At 43.6% G+C, this 18,010-nt stretch overlaps 1 protein-coding gene across 2 annotated transcripts in view; it reads left to right on the forward strand.

Moving 5' to 3' along the window:
- Nucleotides 1-18,010, forward strand: part of PIK3R1 (phosphoinositide-3-kinase regulatory subunit 1) — a 176,676-nt gene that overhangs the window by 130,343 nt on the left and 28,323 nt on the right. For both annotated transcript variants that reach the window (XM_030193214.1, XM_030193215.1), the window contains exons 4-6: nt 5,913-6,041; nt 7,147-7,348; nt 7,555-7,634. In XM_030193214.1, coding sequence (XP_030049074.1) covers nt 5,913-6,041; nt 7,147-7,348; nt 7,555-7,634 — 411 coding nt within the window. The remainder of the gene's footprint in view (nt 1-5,912; nt 6,042-7,146; nt 7,349-7,554; nt 7,635-18,010) is intronic.

The raw sequence follows: 18,010 nt of genomic DNA on the forward strand, positions 1-18,010 counted from the left end.
ATTACAACCTAGAGTTCTTCCATTCCATTGCGGAATCTTTTCTTGGCATCTCCATGCAAAGCTCCAGCCAGATGTCAAGCAGTTCGACACCTTGCAAATGCTCTTTCATTTAGGCACAGTAGAGCTTGCCCCCAGATGCAATTGGAGAACAGGAAATTATTCCATTACTTTGTAGTTGCAAAGAAGGGAGCTTCCTTCCACCTGGGTTTGGACCTCAGAAGAGTCGGTGTTAAAGGTTCAACGTTTCACAATGTGAACATTTCAGTCTGTAATAGTTTCCGTCTAGCAAGGAGAGTTTCTAACCTCCCTGGATCACAAGGAAGTGTACTTTCATATTCCAATTTGACCTCCTCACAAAATATTTCTGTGATTTACAATCCTTGGAGAACATTATCAATTTATGGCAATACCATTTGGCCGTTCCACATCACTAAGAACATTTTCCAAGGTCATGGTGGTAGTGTTCACTTTCCTTCACAAGGAGGGAATTCAGGTTCATCCATACCTCAATGATTGATTGGTTTGCATCTCTTCAGTCAAGAGAGTTTCCAAATTTCATCTAAGGTAGCTGCTGTTCTTCAGTCCTTGGGTTGGTAATCAGTTTCACCAAGAGTCAGTTGTTTCCCACGCACATCTGTGAGTATCTGGGAGTGATATTTGACACATGTTTAGGGAAGACATTTCTTCCTGTTGCTCGTCAACAAAAGATTCACACAGAAATCGGTTTCTACTTTCCCTTCCATGTCCCAGGATCTGGGACCGTGTTCAAGTTCTGGGCACAATGGCCTCTACCTTGGACATTCTTCCATGGGCCAGATCCCATATCAGACTACTTCAGCAGTCCCTTCTCAGTTGTTTGTCTCCATCTCTCTTGGACCCTCCAAGCCAAATTCTGCTTTAGCTGGTGTATTCAGCACAGCCTTTCTCTGACGATTCAGAATTGTTTTTTAGTCACAACAGATGCCAGCTTATTGGACTGCACATCTCTGTCTGCTTCGTTCAGTCCAAGGCCAATGGTCTGCACTTGGTACATCAGCTGTCTAGAGCTCAGAGCCATTCAAAAAGCCTTGCTTTCTTTTGCTCATCATCTTTGAGGGAAGCCAGTGAAGATTTTCTCCAAGACAACACAATAGTTATTTCTTATGTTATCAGTCAGTGGGGAGCCAACAGTGTTCATCTAGCCACAGAAGCAGAGATTCTTTTCTGCTGGGCAGAGATCCACATTCTTCTAATTTCAGCAGCTCCTATTGTAGGAACTCTGAATACTCGAGCGGATTTCTCAGCAAACTTTCTCTGCTTTTGGGGAAGTGGCAGTTAAGCTATAAGCATTCCATCTGATTATGTTATGCTGGGGAATCCTGGAGATAGATCTAATGGCATCCAGGAAGAATGTTCAAGTTCACAGATTCTCAGCCATTGGAAGAACCCCAATATGGAGGGTCTGGATGCTCTTCAACAGTAGCAAACAGGCCACCATTGTTTTTTCTCCTTGACCAACATTAAACAGAAATCTTTTTCACATTGCTCATCATCCAAGGAAAATGATCTTTTTAGCTCTGGATTGGCCAAGGTGTCTTTAGTATGCAAATCTGATATGGTTGAAGATTGTTTACTCCACTGTCTCTACCCAATTACAGAGGCCTTCTGATTCAGGGTCCAATGCCAGTGGATGATCCTTCCCAGTTTGGTCTTGCAGCATGGCATGGAACAAGTCATTGCTACTCTTCTACAAGCCTAAAAAAGATAATCTACTACATATGCTTGAGTATGGAGAACCTTGGAATCTTGGTGTTCAGAAGCCTCATCTAAAGTGTCTGCCACAAATTCTAGCCTTTCTTCAAGAAGAGTTTAAAGGTCTTTCAGTTAGTTACAATTTATATACCGCTAATACCAAAAATTGGTTCAAAGCGGTTCACAGTAAGTTAAGAATCAAATACAAAAAGGAAATACTAGTAGGAGAGCTCAACCTAAAGAAATTAAAAACTCATTAAAAAAAAAAAGCAGTTTTAAGTAGTTAAAAAAATAGTCATAATTGACCAAAAAACATTTAGTGTATAAACGCCATATTTTAGGGGCTTGATAGGCAAGCAGTGTATTCTAGATCTTCAACCGTTTCATCCCCTTAACAGAAGGAAATGCAAAAGGACAATATAGAGCTTGTCTATTTCTAGAAGAACTTAGCAGTTTGAAATGAGATAAACATATATGTTGGACATTCTCCGTGTAGTACCTGAAACATAAAGCAGGAAATCCTAAACCTGATTTTTTCCTCAACAGGCAACCAATGAAGGTCTGTGTAAAATTTAGTAATCCCAACATATTTACAGAAGGAGTATATTAACCTAACTGTCGTGTTCTGAACCGTTTGCAAGTGAAGGAGATTATATCTCGATGTTCCAAGAAATATAAGGTTACAATAGTCTAATTTTGACAAAAGAAAAGCCTGGACAAGTTGTCTAAACTGAACAATTTTAAAGAACTTTCTAATTCTTCCTAGGCTCTTTATAAGAAAAAGCAAACTCTTTACCAAAGAGTTAACATGTGGATCCAGGAGCAACTCCCAAAATGTTAATACAAGGGGAAAGAGAGTATTTTTTTCTTTATCTACAATAATATTGTCAATTAGAGAATCAGGGTTATTGTCCAAAAGTAAAAATTTAGTCTTATCTGAGTTGAGTTTAAGCTTATACTTTAACGTCCAAGCACCAATTGTAGACATATAGCTCTGAACAGATGATGAAATAGATTCTAGAGAATCAAGTATTGGACTGACAGTGATGTCAGTACAATTATGATCAGCTTAGGCCTCCTTCTAGACAGGTCTGTCCTGAATGGAACTTTGATACTTTTCTGAAGGCCTTTCAAAAAGCCTCTTTTTGAACTCCTACGCAAAGCTACTCTTTAAGAGTCTTACTTTGAAAACGGTTTTCTTAGTAGCTATGTCTTCAGCCAGAAGGATCTCGGAGCTTCAAGCCTTATCTTGTACAGACCCCTTTCTGTGTTTTACTGAAGCTGGGTGTGTCTGTCCATACAGTCCCTTCCTTACCTATGGTGGTTTCTGCTTTTCATGTTAATCAAACTTTGTATTTACACTCCTTTTCTGAAGAGGATTATGGATAAGAATTTTCTTCCTTACTACTCCTTGATAATTGCGCTATTTAGAAATCACAAATGATTTTAGGCACTCTGTTCATCTTTTCATTCTTTTGGGACCCAAAAAGGGTTTGTGCACGTCTAAAGCGACAGCAGCTCATTGGTTAAAGTAAGCTATTTTTTTCAGCCTATTTGTTAGCAAGGAAAAGAACTCCCTTCCATCTTAAAGCTCATTCTGCAAGGGCTCTATCTATTTCCTTTACGGAAGCCATACTGTTTCTGTAGGTGAAATTTATAAAGCTGCTACGTAATCCACATTTCATAAATTTTTTAAGCATTATCGTCTAGATGTGGCAGCTAGTGCAGAAGCTTCTTTTGCAGCTTCTGTTCTTGCGGAAGGGTTATCGCATTTCCTCCCAACTTGAGGATTGCGTTTATACATCCCACAAATTAATCACTGGAAAAAGGAAATTTGATCATGTTACCCCGCTCTTGACAGCTGCCTGTTGGCTCCCTCTGCCTCACCGCATTATTTACAAGATTCTATTATTGGTTTACAAGACCATTTATCTGGTGAACCACCATACCTCCCCCATTTATTAACCCCATATTCTAATCAAATATCCCCATCTTTTCGGGAAATCATACATGACCACACCAGGGAAACGATTTCCTCTGTTCAAGACCATGAATATTAGAATAAACTACCATTCCTTCGTTGTCAAACTTCAGACATTCAAATTAGGGAACGTAAGATTTTCCTTTTCTCAGACGCATACTCCTAATTCTATATTTACTATATATGGGGATTGACTCAATTGACAATACAGTTTTGAAGCACCCCCCCCCCCCCCCCCAAAAAAAAAAAAAATCCTGTCTGTATTGTAGTCCTACCTTTCTTCCCTTTCTAGTCATGTGTAGTTATTATATACAATTGTGATATATTATTTTTTTTATTAATGTAATTTTTTAGAATGTAAGCAGCCTAGTCATATGTTTGATGGGTGGAATAGCAAATCCTAAATAAACTTGAAAGAGAGAAAATTATCAGGTAAGAACTAATATTTTCCATACCATGGTGCAGAGTTCATACATCAGTGTCTTTGAATGATAAGACTCTTTTAGTGAGATCTCTGTTCAATGTGCCAGTTCCCTTCACCACCACCCCTCAAAAATAAAAGCAGCCATTTATGTTGGTTAAAATACTTGGTAAGAACTGATTGTAAAGAAATGTGGAAACAGAGACAGGGAAACTTCTATGTAAAGCATAGTGTGCAGTCAGGTTTAGATGCACTTCATTCAGCATACCACCAAAGATGCATTACTGGCCTTATGGAGGTAAGGTAGTCCATTGAATGTACTGAATTACTTCCATGGTTAGTAGGCAATTGAGTTTCTCCAAAAACTAATCCACAAATGTTGCATCCATTTATCTAGTTATGTTGCACTTAATCAGGCTCTTAACATACATAGGATAGTAATTGAGAGCAAAGATGACTGCCAAGCCACATGATACTTTGACTGCCCACCAGGCGTCGCTGATGTATTGTGCTTGTGGGATCAGTTTGAGTTATCTTGCATTGATTTAGTAGGGAAACTTAGTATAACCTTGCTGCCTAGCAGTAAGGGAGTGTAGTTTTTACTTTAACCTTAAATATAGGTTTCTTCTTAGCTTCTGTGTTTGTATACAAAATATTTACATATTAAACACAAACCTGTTCAAGTGTCTAACAGCCTTGTAGACGCACAACAGCTCACTTGTATTGCCGCAAGCTCTAGTTGTAACATTCATGTTGTAGGTACAATAGTAGTTGAACTTTTTCTTTTTTTTCTTTTTTATTATTACTATTCTTTCTCTATGCTACCTAAAAATGCAAATGTATTCCTCCTCCACTAAAACTTTCCATGTAGATGTAGTTGAGTATTACCTAGGCTTTGTCGATCTAGCAAAATTGAGCATTTTTCTGTTAGTCTTATTTTTTAAAAATCCTTTATTAGAAAGCACTATTTGACTGAATATTAAAGAATCTTTCCTCTCATAATTTTGGAAAGTGGCATTGCCATTGTCCTCTCCCTTAGGCTTATTGCTGTGATATCAGCTTCCTCCGTAGTGTGTGATTCTGTACAACATTCAGAATTGTAAGTATTTTAAGCAGGGTGACTGGGAAACCTGTGACCCTTGATGGTTTTTGGAGGGGGGGAGATTAGTAATGGATTGAAATATTTGGACAGCAATCCATTAGGCATCCTGGTAATCCCACAGGCAGAACATAAAGAAAAGACAAAATATAAAATAAACTAAAATATCAAGTATATGATAGATGCTACTAACTATTGAAGACCTGAGATCAAAGTTCTTGGTTTCTGCCATGTCGCCTCCCCCCACCATCCTGAAGTACAACTTCCTTTTCTAAAACTCTGTTGCAAGCAGAGCCAGAAAAGAGCTCTTTCAAATTACAAAGTAAATTATTCAGCTACAAAAAGAGCTCAATTTATAGGAACTTTTAAGAAAATACTGAAAGCATCTTAAGCTATAAGGCTCTTACTGTTACTCCCTAGGAGTCAGGACCTGTGGTAACTACTATTTTAGCCAGAGTAATTGAGACCAGCAAATTCAAATTGGAAGTTGTTAGAGCACTCTTGTCCCACTGCCAGCTCCTTGAAGAGACTCCAAATATCTTCTAATCTCACAGCTTTCCATGCCCTTATAGGATGTGACTGTCCATTACTTAATTCTTCAAAGTCAAATATTTTACCAGAGTTCAGATATAATTTGTAAAATGTTTTTGTTTTGTTTTGTTTTTTCTTTTTGCACTTAGATTTTGGTTCAGTGGATTTTGAGCAGCTTGATGTACAAGTTCTGTCAGATGCTTTAAAGAGATTTTTTCTGGACCTACCAAATCCCATCATTCCAGCATCTGTTTATAATGACATTTCTACTGCTCAAGGTATGTCGGTGGGGGGAAAGAAAGGGATTCAGAATGTATGCAGACATTATCTTAGCACTGTATAGAAAGGTCTAGTAGAGAATGAGCATATATTTTTTTTTATAGTAAATTCTGTGGCATTAGCCAGAGATTTATTTTGAACTGAGCTCTTACAGTGTAAGAGTATTTTGAGAGTATTCAGCACTTGTTAAGGGAGGGCAATGTAAAATACTTGTGTGCGTGACTTTTTTTTAATAAACAACCTCGGTATTCCTTTATGTATATTTATTGTTTTACTGTTTATACATAAGGTGCCAAGAGACCACCTCATATCGGTGTGTCAAAATAGCTGTGGTATGTGTTAACTGTCCTTCTGTGTTTAGAATACATTGTGTAGATTCTGCTATCTGGCTGAGAGAGAGTCTCAAAAAAAATGTTTGCATGCAAAACTAGGAGAACACTATTGCACAGCGCTTATTTTATTCAAGCTTTTAACTGCATAATATTCCTTGCAAAAAAGTAAGTTGGTGTATGTAAGAGTTAAAAAAATATCAAGGACTTCTCTGTATGCAGACAGGGCTAATTGTTAACCTTTTTCTTTATCAGTACTGGCAAAGGGGGGAGTGTATTTGGGGGAGGACACACTGTTCTTTGGCTTAGCAGCAATTCTATTGAACTGGAACTGGGGAGTACTGGACGCTAGCATTGATAATATACAGTTTATATTGTAGCATAGTGGGTACAGAAAATGAAATGTCTAAATTTCTAGCCTGTGGACCCGACATTGTCACGTGTTGTAGAAACAGGATATTGTGGCTGATAACTTTCAGTGTAAGAACAAAACCTGTAGGACTTGGCTGCTACATTTAGCCAATCGCATGGGACAACCCAGCACAAGTCTACCCTATAGCAGTCTGCTCAGTGTTCTGTGGTTTACATCAGACATCTCGGTTTCCATTTGATCTATATCATTTATTTTCTCTTCTCCATGGAGATTTATATTCATGATGAGGTCTACATTTACAAATGAATACAGTGTTCGGACTTCTCTACAATTTCATACCATTGAGCACCATCCACCTCACTGTGCAGACCTGAAATGACATTTCATCTTCATTTCCTGCAGAAGTGCAAAACCCTGAGGAATATGCCCAGCTGCTGAAAAAGAACATCAAGTCTCCCGGCATACCTCAGCAGAATTGGCTCACACTCCAGTATTTGCTTAAGCATTTCTTCAGACTTTGTCAGAGCTCCAGCAAAAACCTTTTGACTGCAAGGTCGCTAGCTGAAGTTTTCAGCCCTTTACTTTTCAGAAACCAGATAACAAGGTAGGTGGAAGAATCTGAGATCTCACTGCAAAGTGTGTTTATTGAATGATTCACTAATGTAATGTGTGTGTGTGTGTATATATATATATATATATATATATATATATATATATATATATATATATATATTCTAAAAAAATTCTAGCATAAAATTTTAATTGGATTGTTAGAGGAATTGTCCATTTAATATTACTATTATTTTACAGCTCGGATATTGCTGAATACCATACAAAAATTATAGAAGCTTTAATAACAAGTGAATGGATTGAGAGAGAGTCTGCTCCAGGTAAGGAAGGCTTTATCTAGAGTATAGCTAATTAGCTGCTACTAAACTGAACAGTAAAACTATTTTATTTGATCCATTATGTACTGCCTTTCTGTGGTGCAATCCAAAGAAGTTTACACATTGCATTCAGGTACTTTCTTTGTCCGTAGTGAGCTCACAATCTAAAGTTTTATACCTACCCTTGATTGTTAAGGGCAGGTTAGAAGAGGAAATTAGCTACTTGCAATGTGCAAGTGCTTTGCTTTGTTGAAATGGTGTGATGAGGAAGCAAGCTGGTTTGTGCATTTGTTAATGTTCTTGAAATGTGGTGGTGGTGGTGGATTTAGAAACAAAATCTAGCCATAGCAGATTCTTCCACTGTTAGCTAAGTCACTCATTTGTAAAATAGTTGCCTTTTTAGGTGTAGGTTTGTAAATGTTATATGCCAGACAGCTTTTGTTTCTCTGTTTAATGCTTTTCTTGAACATCAACTGACCCGTTTCGGTGGGTGGTCAAACACCTTATGGTCATGTGCTGCTCAAAATACTTTTTCTCCAACTAGAAAAAAGTCTGGTCTAAAGCAAAAACTAAATCAACAATTGTCATTTGCTAAAATAGTTTTAATTGTTTTAGGAGGGAGAAAGTGGGAGGACCTGCATAGTTGGATTAGTTAAGACAGACTAAAAAGTTTAGACGGGAATGAAGTATGGAGTGTCTCAAGACTCCATACTCTCCCCTTTGAAGTTCAGCCCATAGATGGGTAGGCCTTAGGGTAAATCACAAATTGTCAAGTGTATTGTGGCTTTGGCTGTAGTCACAGGTGAACACAGGATAAATGAGTTTTTGAAAGTCATTCTTCAATGAATGTTAATACATTTTAAGCCTGACCTATCCTAAAGCAAATTCTTTGGTTATGAGGACCTTAGATAAAAGGTGGTCTCTTTCCTCTTCCCTGTCCTTCCCTACCAGCCTCTACCCAAAGTGTTAATGGTGAATCAAAATAACCCCAAGCAAGGAGGCTAAAACTGGGAATAACACTGTATTCTCAATGAACTATGCAGACATGTCTGGGCAACATAGTTAAGGCCTTGTTTCTCACTTGTATAATATCTTTAATCTACATCCTTTCTTGTAGAGTGATGATCTGGTGTCAGTCAGGACTTTGATCACATTGTGTTTGCAGTATGGTAATATTTCATAGTTTCTGTACATAGAGACTGTAGCTTATTCAGAATGCAGCATCTCTTCCTTTTATCGGGTTGGAAGCTCAGAGACCACATTACGCCACATGTAAAAAGTAAAAACCTTGCCCTGGCTTCTAGTCTCATTCAGGGTAGTTGCTTAAACAGGAGGAGTGGCCTAATGGTTAGTGTAGTGATCTGAGAATCTGGGGAACTGGCTTGATTCCTACTGCAACTCCTTGTGATTCTGGGCAAGTCACTTAACCCTCCATTGCCCAGGTACAAAATAAGTACTTTTTTGATATAAAAGGTGGTTTAGCAAATCTCACCCCCTTTCTCTATTTAAATTATATGTATTCCTTGTCATCAGCAGCAGATGAATCCATTACGAATGGGTTGTGTCCACCTACCAGCAGGGGGAGATAGAGAACACTGAAAACCATAGTGCCTCCTGGACGGCTAGCTCCATCTGCCTCTCAGTATTCTCTATCTCCCAGCAGGGTTGGACGCAGCTTATTCAGCTCCTCAAGAATCTGCCTGGGGTGGCTCCTGTGCTTTTGCCAGTTGTAGCAGGGGTGTTGTGGCTATTGCAGCTCCACTTTAAAGGTACATAGGTTAGCCCTTTCCCTGCCTTACCCTTCCCTCTGTGTGGATGCAGGCATATAGGTTTGCCCTGTCTCTGCCTTTCCCACTGTCTTCTGTGTGGATGCAGACACATTGGTTCGTCCTTTCCCTGCCTTTCCCACTCTTCTGGACCTCCGGAGTGCCTCTGTAGCTGTTGCCTCTAACTTTCCTCACAGCGTTAAAAAAAAAAAAAAAAAAAAAAAAAGCGACGCACTTGTTAGCGCTGCGATTCTGAGGCTATCTTCTGTCTGTGCAGCGTGACCGGAGCTCTGGGACTCAGTCTGTTGAGGTAAGAGCATCTTGTAGCTCCTCTGGGGAGGGCCCGCGATCGGGGCATTTTTTGGCACGAATCCGCCATTTTTGACATTTTCTGCCGTTTTCAACGATGGCTGCGGAGGTTGTTAAGCGCTGTTCACGTTGTGGCAAGCGCAGATCAGCAGCGGGGCTCTGTAAATCATGCTCTTCAGACATCAGGGCTGGCACGAGCATGGCGAGCTATGTCTCTTCCCGCTCGGTGGAGCTGGCAGCGGGCGCCATCTTGGATGCGCTGCATGGTTCGACCCCCGCAGGAGCGTCTGAGGCCGGAGGGGAGTCTCGGATGGAAGCTACCAGAGGAGCTCCTTGCCCGGATTGGAACCAGGAGATCAGGGTGAGCCTTTCTCCCCTGAGTTTGTGTTGCTTTTGCTTTTACATAAAGCGTTCATGTTAAAGAGGGCTCTGCCACAGGTGTCTGACTCTGCGTTGCTACCTGGCTCCCCTCTGGTGAAGGCGAGTCCGGGATTGCCGTCAGGCGTTTTTTCCCCAGACAGTTGGCCGCAGGACAAGCGTAGAAGGGTAAATTCCCCTTCAGAGAGTGGCGCACCTCCCTTCCTCCCCCCCCCCCCCTCCCCATGGTCGGGCTGTGGGGATTCTGAGGGGTCTGGCAGGCCTTCGTGGTCTGAGGAGCCAGAGGAAGGTGCCGGATTGCCACTGGATCCAGATGATCCCACCGCAGTTAGGATTTTCCACCGCGATGAGCTGCCAGCGCTTATTTCTGACGCCTTGCAGGCCCTCTCTATTGAAGATCCTGTGCTTGGCGAGGCCTCGTCTAGTAATCCGAGGATGGCAAGTACTAAGAAGCCTGGCTCTCAGACAGCAAGCTGCGGTGAGGAATGCCATTAGCACTCCCCAACTGGTGCCTGGTGGTAACCGATGCCAGCCTGAAGGGCTGGGGAGCTCATTGCCAGGAGAGGCATGCCCAGGGTCTGTGGACACTCGAAGAATCGAAGTGGTCCATCAATCGCTTGGAGTTAAAAGCAATTTTCCAGACGTTGCTGGCCTTTCAATCGACCTTGGAGGGATTGGCTGTCAGAGTGCTGTCGGACAATATGACAGCAGTGGCCTACATAAATCGTCAAGGCGGAACGCAGAGCATTGGCCGCACAGGCCGCTCAGATTTGCCACTGGGCCGAGCTGCATCTACAGCTCCTGTCAGCAGTTTATATTGCAAGTCAGAGCAACGTGCAAGTCGATTATCTAAGCAGACACCACATCGACCCAGCAGAGTTCCTTCAACTCTGTGCCAAATGGGGAACGCCCGTAGCGTATCTGATGGTGTCAAGCACAAATGCCAAAGTCCCGTGCTTTTACAGCAGACTGAGAGATCCTCGCTCAGCGGGGTTGGATGCCTTGGATCAACCCTGGCCTCTGGGCCTCCTATATGTGTTCCCGCCTTGGCCCTTGATAGGGCAAGTACTCCTGCGAATTCGGCTGCACCAGGGAGTGGTGATTCTCATTGCCCCAGATTGGCCTAGGCGGCCCTGGTATGCGGACCTCCGGCGGATGCTGGTGGAGGCTCCTCTTCTTTTGCCTCTAGATTGTAAGCTCTCTTGAGAAGGGACTGTCCTTCCCCATGTTTAAACTTGTACAGCGCTGCGTAACCCTGGCAGCGCTATAGAAATGCTAAGTAGTAGTAGTAGTACCGAACCTGTTGACGCACGGCCCGGTAACCATGGAGGATCCCTGCCGTTTTGGTCTTACAGCATGGCTATTGAGAGGGCGCAATTGAGAGACAAGAGCTATTCTAACAAGGTCATCTCCACTCTCTTGCAGGCCCGCAAGCGGTCCACTTCCGTTGCGTATGCCCGGATTTGGCGCCAGTTTGAGGCCTGGTGTGTACATAGAAAATCAAATACATTAGCGTTTAACTTTAAAAAAGGAGACTATGTGATAAAATGAGAAGAACAATGAAAAAAAAAGCTTAGAGGAGTGGCTGTGAGGTTACATCAGGCATGGATGCTGTTCAAAAACACCATCCTGGAAGCCCAGGCCAAATATATTCTGTGTGTTAAAAAAGGAGGACAGAAGACCAAACGACATCTGGCATGGTTAAAAAGTGAGGTGAAGGAAGCTATTAAAGCTAAAAGAAAATCCTTCAGAAAATGGAAGAAGGAACCGACTGAAAATAATAAGAAACAGCATAAGGAATGTCAAGTCAAATGCATAAGAGGAACTTCGAAAAAAAGATTGCGTTGGAGGCAGTAATACATAATAAAATCTTTTTTAGGTATGTTTAAAAGCAGGAAGCTGGCAAAAGAATCCGTTGGACCGCTATATGACCGAGGGGTAAAAGGAGCGATCAGGGAAAGCCATAGCAGAGAGATTAAATGAGTGCTTCAGTCTTCACAGTGGAAGATTTGGGAGAGATACCAGTGCCAGAAATGGTATTCGAAGCTGACGAGTTGGAGAAACTGAATGAATTCTCTATAAACCTGGAGGATGTAATGTGGCAGTTCTACAAATTGAAGAGTAGCAAATCTCCTGGACCAGATGGTATTCATTCCAGAGTACTGATAGAATTGAAAAATGAACTTGTGGAGTTATTGTTAGTAATATGTCATTTATCCTTAAAATCGAGCATGGTACCGGAAGATTGGAGGGGGCCAATGTAACGCCGATTTTTTTAAAAGGTTCCAGAGGAGATCCGGGAAATTATAGACTGGTAAGTCTGAAGTTGGTGCCAGGCAAAATGGTAGAGACTATTATAAAGAACAAAATTACAGAGCATATTCAAAAGCATGGATTAATGAGACAAAGCTAACATGGATTTAGTGAAGGGAAATCTTGCCTCACCAATCTATTACATTTCTTTGAAGGGGTGAATAAACATGTGGATAAAAGTGAGCTGGTTGATGATTGTGTATCTGGATTTTCAGAAGGCGTTCGACAAAGTACCTCATGAAAGACTCCAGAGGAAATTGGAGAGTCATGGCATAGGAGGTACTGTCCTATTGTGGATTAAAAACTGGTTAAAAGATAGAAAACAAGAAAGGAGGGTTAAATAGTCAGTAATCTCAATGGAGATGGGTAGTCCAGGAGTGTGTGCTGGGACTGCTACTTTTTAACATATTTATAAATGAGACCTAGAGATGGGAGTAACTAGTGAGGTAATGACAACACAAAGTTATTCAAAGTTGTTAAATCGCGAGAGGATTGTGAAAATTACAAGAGGACCTTGGGAGACTGGGCGTCTAAATGGCAGATGACATTTAACGTGAGCAAGTGCAAAGTGATGCATGTGGAAAAGAGAAACCCGAATTATAGCTACGTCATGCATGGTTCCTCGTTATGAGTCACTGACCAAGAAAGGGATCTAGTAGTCATCGTTGATAGGTTGAAACCTTCTGCTCAGTGTGCTGCTGCGGCTAAGAAAGCAAATAGAATATTAGGTATTATTAGGAAAGGAATGGAAAACAAAAATGAGGATGTTATAATGCCTTTGTATTGCTCCATGGTGTGACCGCACCTCGAATATTGTGTTCAGTTCTGGTTGCCGCATCTCAAAAAAGATATAGTGGAATTAGAAAAGGTGCAGAGATGGGCAACGAAAATGATAACGGGAATGGGACGACTTTCCTGTGAGGAAAGGCTAAAGCGGCTAGGGCCCTTCAGCTTGGAGAAAAGTCAGCTGAGGGGAGATATGATAGAGGTCTATAAAATAATGACTGGAGTTGAATGGGTAGTTGTGAAGCGCCTGTTTATGCTTTCCAAAAATACTAGGGCTTGGGGGGCATGCGATGAAGCTACAAAGTAGCAAATTTAAAACTAATCAGAGAAAATATTTCTTCAGTCAACGTGTAATTAAACTGTGGAATTTGTTGCCAGAGAATGTGGTAAAGGCGGTTAGCTTAGCAGTGTTTAAAAAAGGTTTGGACGGCTTCTAAAAGGAGGTGTTCATAGACCATTATTAAATTGAGCTTGGGGAAAATCCACTATTTCTGAGATAAGCAGTATAAAATATTTTGTACTTTTTTAGGATCTTGCCAGGTATTTGTGACCTGGATTGGCCACTGTTGGAAATAGGATGCTGGGCTTGATGGACCTCTGGTCTATCCCAGTATGGCAATACTTATAACCTACGAAACAATCCATACTGCTAACTTTTAATATCGAAGCACTAAAATTTGGAACTCCTTACCTAAAACGATCAGATGCACCGATAATTGATTGTTATTCCAGCCTTTAAGGAAATGAGCACTCTTCTGAAATAAACTCATGGCATTAATTTTTACCTTATCCCACTCCCACTACTCCTGTCTATCCCAGTTAATCCTAGCCCTTTACCTTTTTCCTCCATATTTCAATTGTCTAGCTTAAATCACTAAGTATTTATATCTGTTCCTCACTCAAGTTTTACTGGTCTAACATTATATGATGTATTTTACTTTCTATTTTGAACATATTCATGCTTTTCTAATTGTTTGCCACATTGAACCTGAGTTCTGCTCGAGCTAATGCAGGTTATAAATGTCATAAATAAAACAATACACTTGCACTTCAAAGGGGTTAGATGCAGAAAAATGTCAAAGTATTTCTTCACAGAAAGGTGGTAGATACTTGAGCAGTCTCTTGGTGAAGGGAAAACAGAATTGGTACAGAAGAGCCCTAGTTGAAAAGAGGTGAAGAGAAAGCTAGATGTCAACTTGGGCCTATTCCATCTGTTTCTGAGCGCTCTCTCACATGCATTCACTTTAAAAAGTGCCCTCTCCACTAACTAGAAGACAATTGAATGGTGGGCATGGTTTGCTTTTTTTATTTATTTATAGGGGGGAGGGGGAAGCAAGGGACAAAGAGCTCAAATTTGTGGTGGTGGAGGGAATGTGGAGTGGAGGAGTGGTTAGGGTGGTGGACTTTGGTCCTGAGGAACTGAGTTCGATTCCCACTTCAGGCACAGGCAGCTCCTTGTGACTCTGGGCAAGTCAATTAACCCTCCATTGCCCCATGTAAGCCGCATTGAGCCTGCCATGAGTGGGAAAGCGCTGGGTACAAATGTAACAAAAAAAAAACCCTCCATTGCCCCAGGTACAAATAAGTACCTGTATATAATATGTAAGCCGCATTGAGCCTGGCATGAGTGGGAAAGTGCGGGGTACAAATGTAATTAAAAAAAAAAATGTTTCCCCTCCTCTCAGAATGGCATTGATAAGCTTTCTCTTCCCCCTGCCCCTCACTGATTGTCTTTCAACTTGTACACACAATGCCACTCTCACGCCTCTATATTACCCCCCCCCCCCCCCCCCAGCAGCACTCACCACAAGGCTGAGCTTCTGAGGGAAGAAGGGAAGCAAGTCTTAGCCCTGACACTATACAGACAGGGGAGGTGGGGCAGAGGCAGCATTTTATTTTTTGTCCTTTTGTTTTTGTTTTGTCTCCACAAATATGGTAACCCTAGTATTTCTGTAGTCTCTCTATCCAGTAGGTGGGTGGATGGTTCCTCTCTAGCTCCTGGCTTTCTGCTGCTAGCGCCTGGCCTTGGGATTCTGTAGAACTGTGGAGTGTGCGGCTGAACAACACCACCTTTGTGGGGGGGTCATACCGGGTCACCCCAAGTCCCCTACGCCACCCAGGATCACTGTCCTTTCCTGCCTCCTTACTCCTTACTCTCAGCTTTTAAAAAAAAAAAAAAAACACTGGTTCCATATCATCAAGCTGATCAATCCATAGACTGGTGGGTTGTGTCCATCTACCAGCAGGTGGAGATAGAGAGCAAACTTTTGCCTCCCTATATGTGGTCATGTGCTGCCGGAAACTCCTCAGTATGTTCTCTATCTCAGCAGGTGGTGGTCACACACAGCAGCAGCTCTGGCTAGGCCTCCAAGCCTAATCCTTAGGTTTTGTTGAGGCCTGGGGTTGAGGGCTCTTTTGAGCAAGTGCAAACCTGGTGGTGCCAGGTCCCTCCTTTTCTCCCCCCTCCCGCTGGCTCCGTTTAAAAAAAAAAAAAAAAAAAAAATTTTAAACGTCTTTAAAGGCGTTTATTTTGACGTTTATTTAAACGTTCATTGCAGCTACTCACTGGGAAACCAGTTCGTTACAGCTCGGAGCGGCAAGCAGGTAATTTTACCTTTTTATAGCGGGCAGGGGGTTCCCCGATTCTTCTCCTCGTGGCATATGGCGTCGGAGGGCGAGGGCGCAAAGGGTCGCTCCCCGGATCGCTGGAGCGCTTCTAGAGGGGATGCGGGGGTTTTGCAGCCTGATTCGCCCTTGATGGGTGACAGTTTAGTGACCAATGAATGTCCCGGTCCTTCCTCCGGCGTGGCGGTTTTTCCCGCCATAAACGCCCATCCCCCGCTCCTCGCCTCCGCCATCTTGGCCGGCCACGCGGCTCGGACGGCTTCTTCGGGGGCCGCCCTTGAGGTTGGAGACATTAATGCCATGAACGCCCTTAATTTGGGCGACGGCACAAAACCGGCTAATGTTAAGAGCCGTTCTTCCCGCGCGGCTCCTTCGCGGAGTTTCGCGCCGGACGCCATTTTGGATGCGCAGCATGTCTCTCCCCCGCTATTTCGAGCGCCGGTTGAGAGTGCGTCTAGGGCTGTTGCCCAGGCTGCAGAAGTGCACAGTCTGGGGGGTTTCTCCCCCGAGTTTGTTTTGCTGCTGCATCAGGCCTTCCTCATGCACAACGCTGCCCCTGCTCCCTCGTCTGGTAAAGAGGTTGAGGTTCCCAGAGGCAAACGCCCTCGGGTTGATTCCCAGGCCTTGGAGGAATTTGTCTCCTCCGATGTAGATGAGGGCAGCGTGTCTGAGGTCTCCCAACGGTCCTTTGCGGATTCCTTGGAGGAGACGGATCCCCGCTCGGTTGGAGCGGATGACCCCTCTGCAGCGCGGCTTTTTAGCCCAGAGGATTTGCCCAACCTGTTGTTACAGGCCATGGACACTTTGAAGATTTCCTCTCCGGAGGACGTCTCTCCCTCAGCCCCTGTTGGCTCTGCCATTATGCTGGGGACGAAGCGCCCGCCTAGAACCTTCCACGTGCATGATGCCATGCACACCTTAATTTCGGCTCAATGGGATGCCCCAGAAGGGAGCCTTAAAGTGGCTAGGGCTATGTCCCGCCTCTATCCTTTGGCTGTGAGTGAGCGTGAGGCCTATCTGTGGCCTACCGTGGATTCTTTAATCACTGCGGTGACTAAGAAAACGGCGTTGCCGGTGGAAGGTGGCACGGCCCTAAAGGACGCCCAAGACAGAAGATTGGAGGCAGCCTTAAGGTCGTCCTTTGAGGCGGCTGCTTTAAGTTTGCAGGCCTCAGTTTGCGGCTCCTATGTGGCCAGGGCGTGCCTGACTATGGTGCAGCGGGCTTCCCCCTCGGATCATTCCTTGAGGGCTGATTGGCCGGCCCTGGAATCGGGCTTAGCCTATTTGGCAGACTTGCTGTATGATGTCTTGAGAGCCTCAGCTAAAGGCATGGCTCAGACAGTCTCTGCGCGGCGGTGGCTTTGGCTGAAACATTGGTCTGCTGACCACGCCTCTAAATCCCGCCTGGCTAGATTGCCTTTTAAAGGCAAGCTGCTCTTTGGGGTCGAGCTGGACAAAATCGTGACCGATCTCGGCACGTCTAAGGGCAAGAAGTTACCAGAGGTCAGGGCTCGGGCTAGTGCTCGTCCCGGTACCTCCAGAGGACGGTTTCAGGAAGCCCGTCGGTACCGCCCGGGCAGATCGGGTTCTTCTGCCCCCTCTTCCTTTAAGAGGAATTTCTCCCCCAAGCAGCATTCCTTTCGCAGAGACCGCCGTCCCGGAGGTGCTCCCTCCGGTCCTCCCCCAGGGTCTCGTACCCAATGACGGGGTCTTGGTCCACGCCCCAGTGCAGATTGGAGGACGGCTGTCCTCGTTTCTGGGCGAGTGGACCACAATAACTTCAGACGCTTGGGTGCTGGAAGTCATCAGAGACGGCTACAAGCTAGAGTTCTGCCGACCCTTAAGAGACGGGTTTGTACTCTCTCCCTGCAAGTCTCCGGTCAAAGCTGTGGCAGTGCAGCAGACTTTGGACAATCTGATCCGCCTGGGTGCGGTCGTTCCGGTGCCAGAAAGTCAGCTTGGCAAGGGGCGTTACTCCATTTACTTTGTGGTACCAAAGAAAGGAGGTTCTGTCCGGCCTATCCTCGACCTCAAAGGGGTCAATCGGGCCTTGAAAGTGCGGCACTTTCGCATGGAGACTCTCCGCTCTGTTATAGCGGCAGTGAAGGCAGGGGAGTACCTGGCATCCTTGGACATCAAGGAAGCATACTTGCATATTCCCATCTGGCCTCCTCATCAACGCTTTCTGCGTTTTGCAGTCCT

The sequence above is a fragment of the Microcaecilia unicolor genome, chromosome 2, assembly GCF_901765095.1.
Source record: "Microcaecilia unicolor chromosome 2, aMicUni1.1, whole genome shotgun sequence".
Taxonomy (NCBI): domain Eukaryota; kingdom Metazoa; phylum Chordata; class Amphibia; order Gymnophiona; family Siphonopidae; genus Microcaecilia; species Microcaecilia unicolor.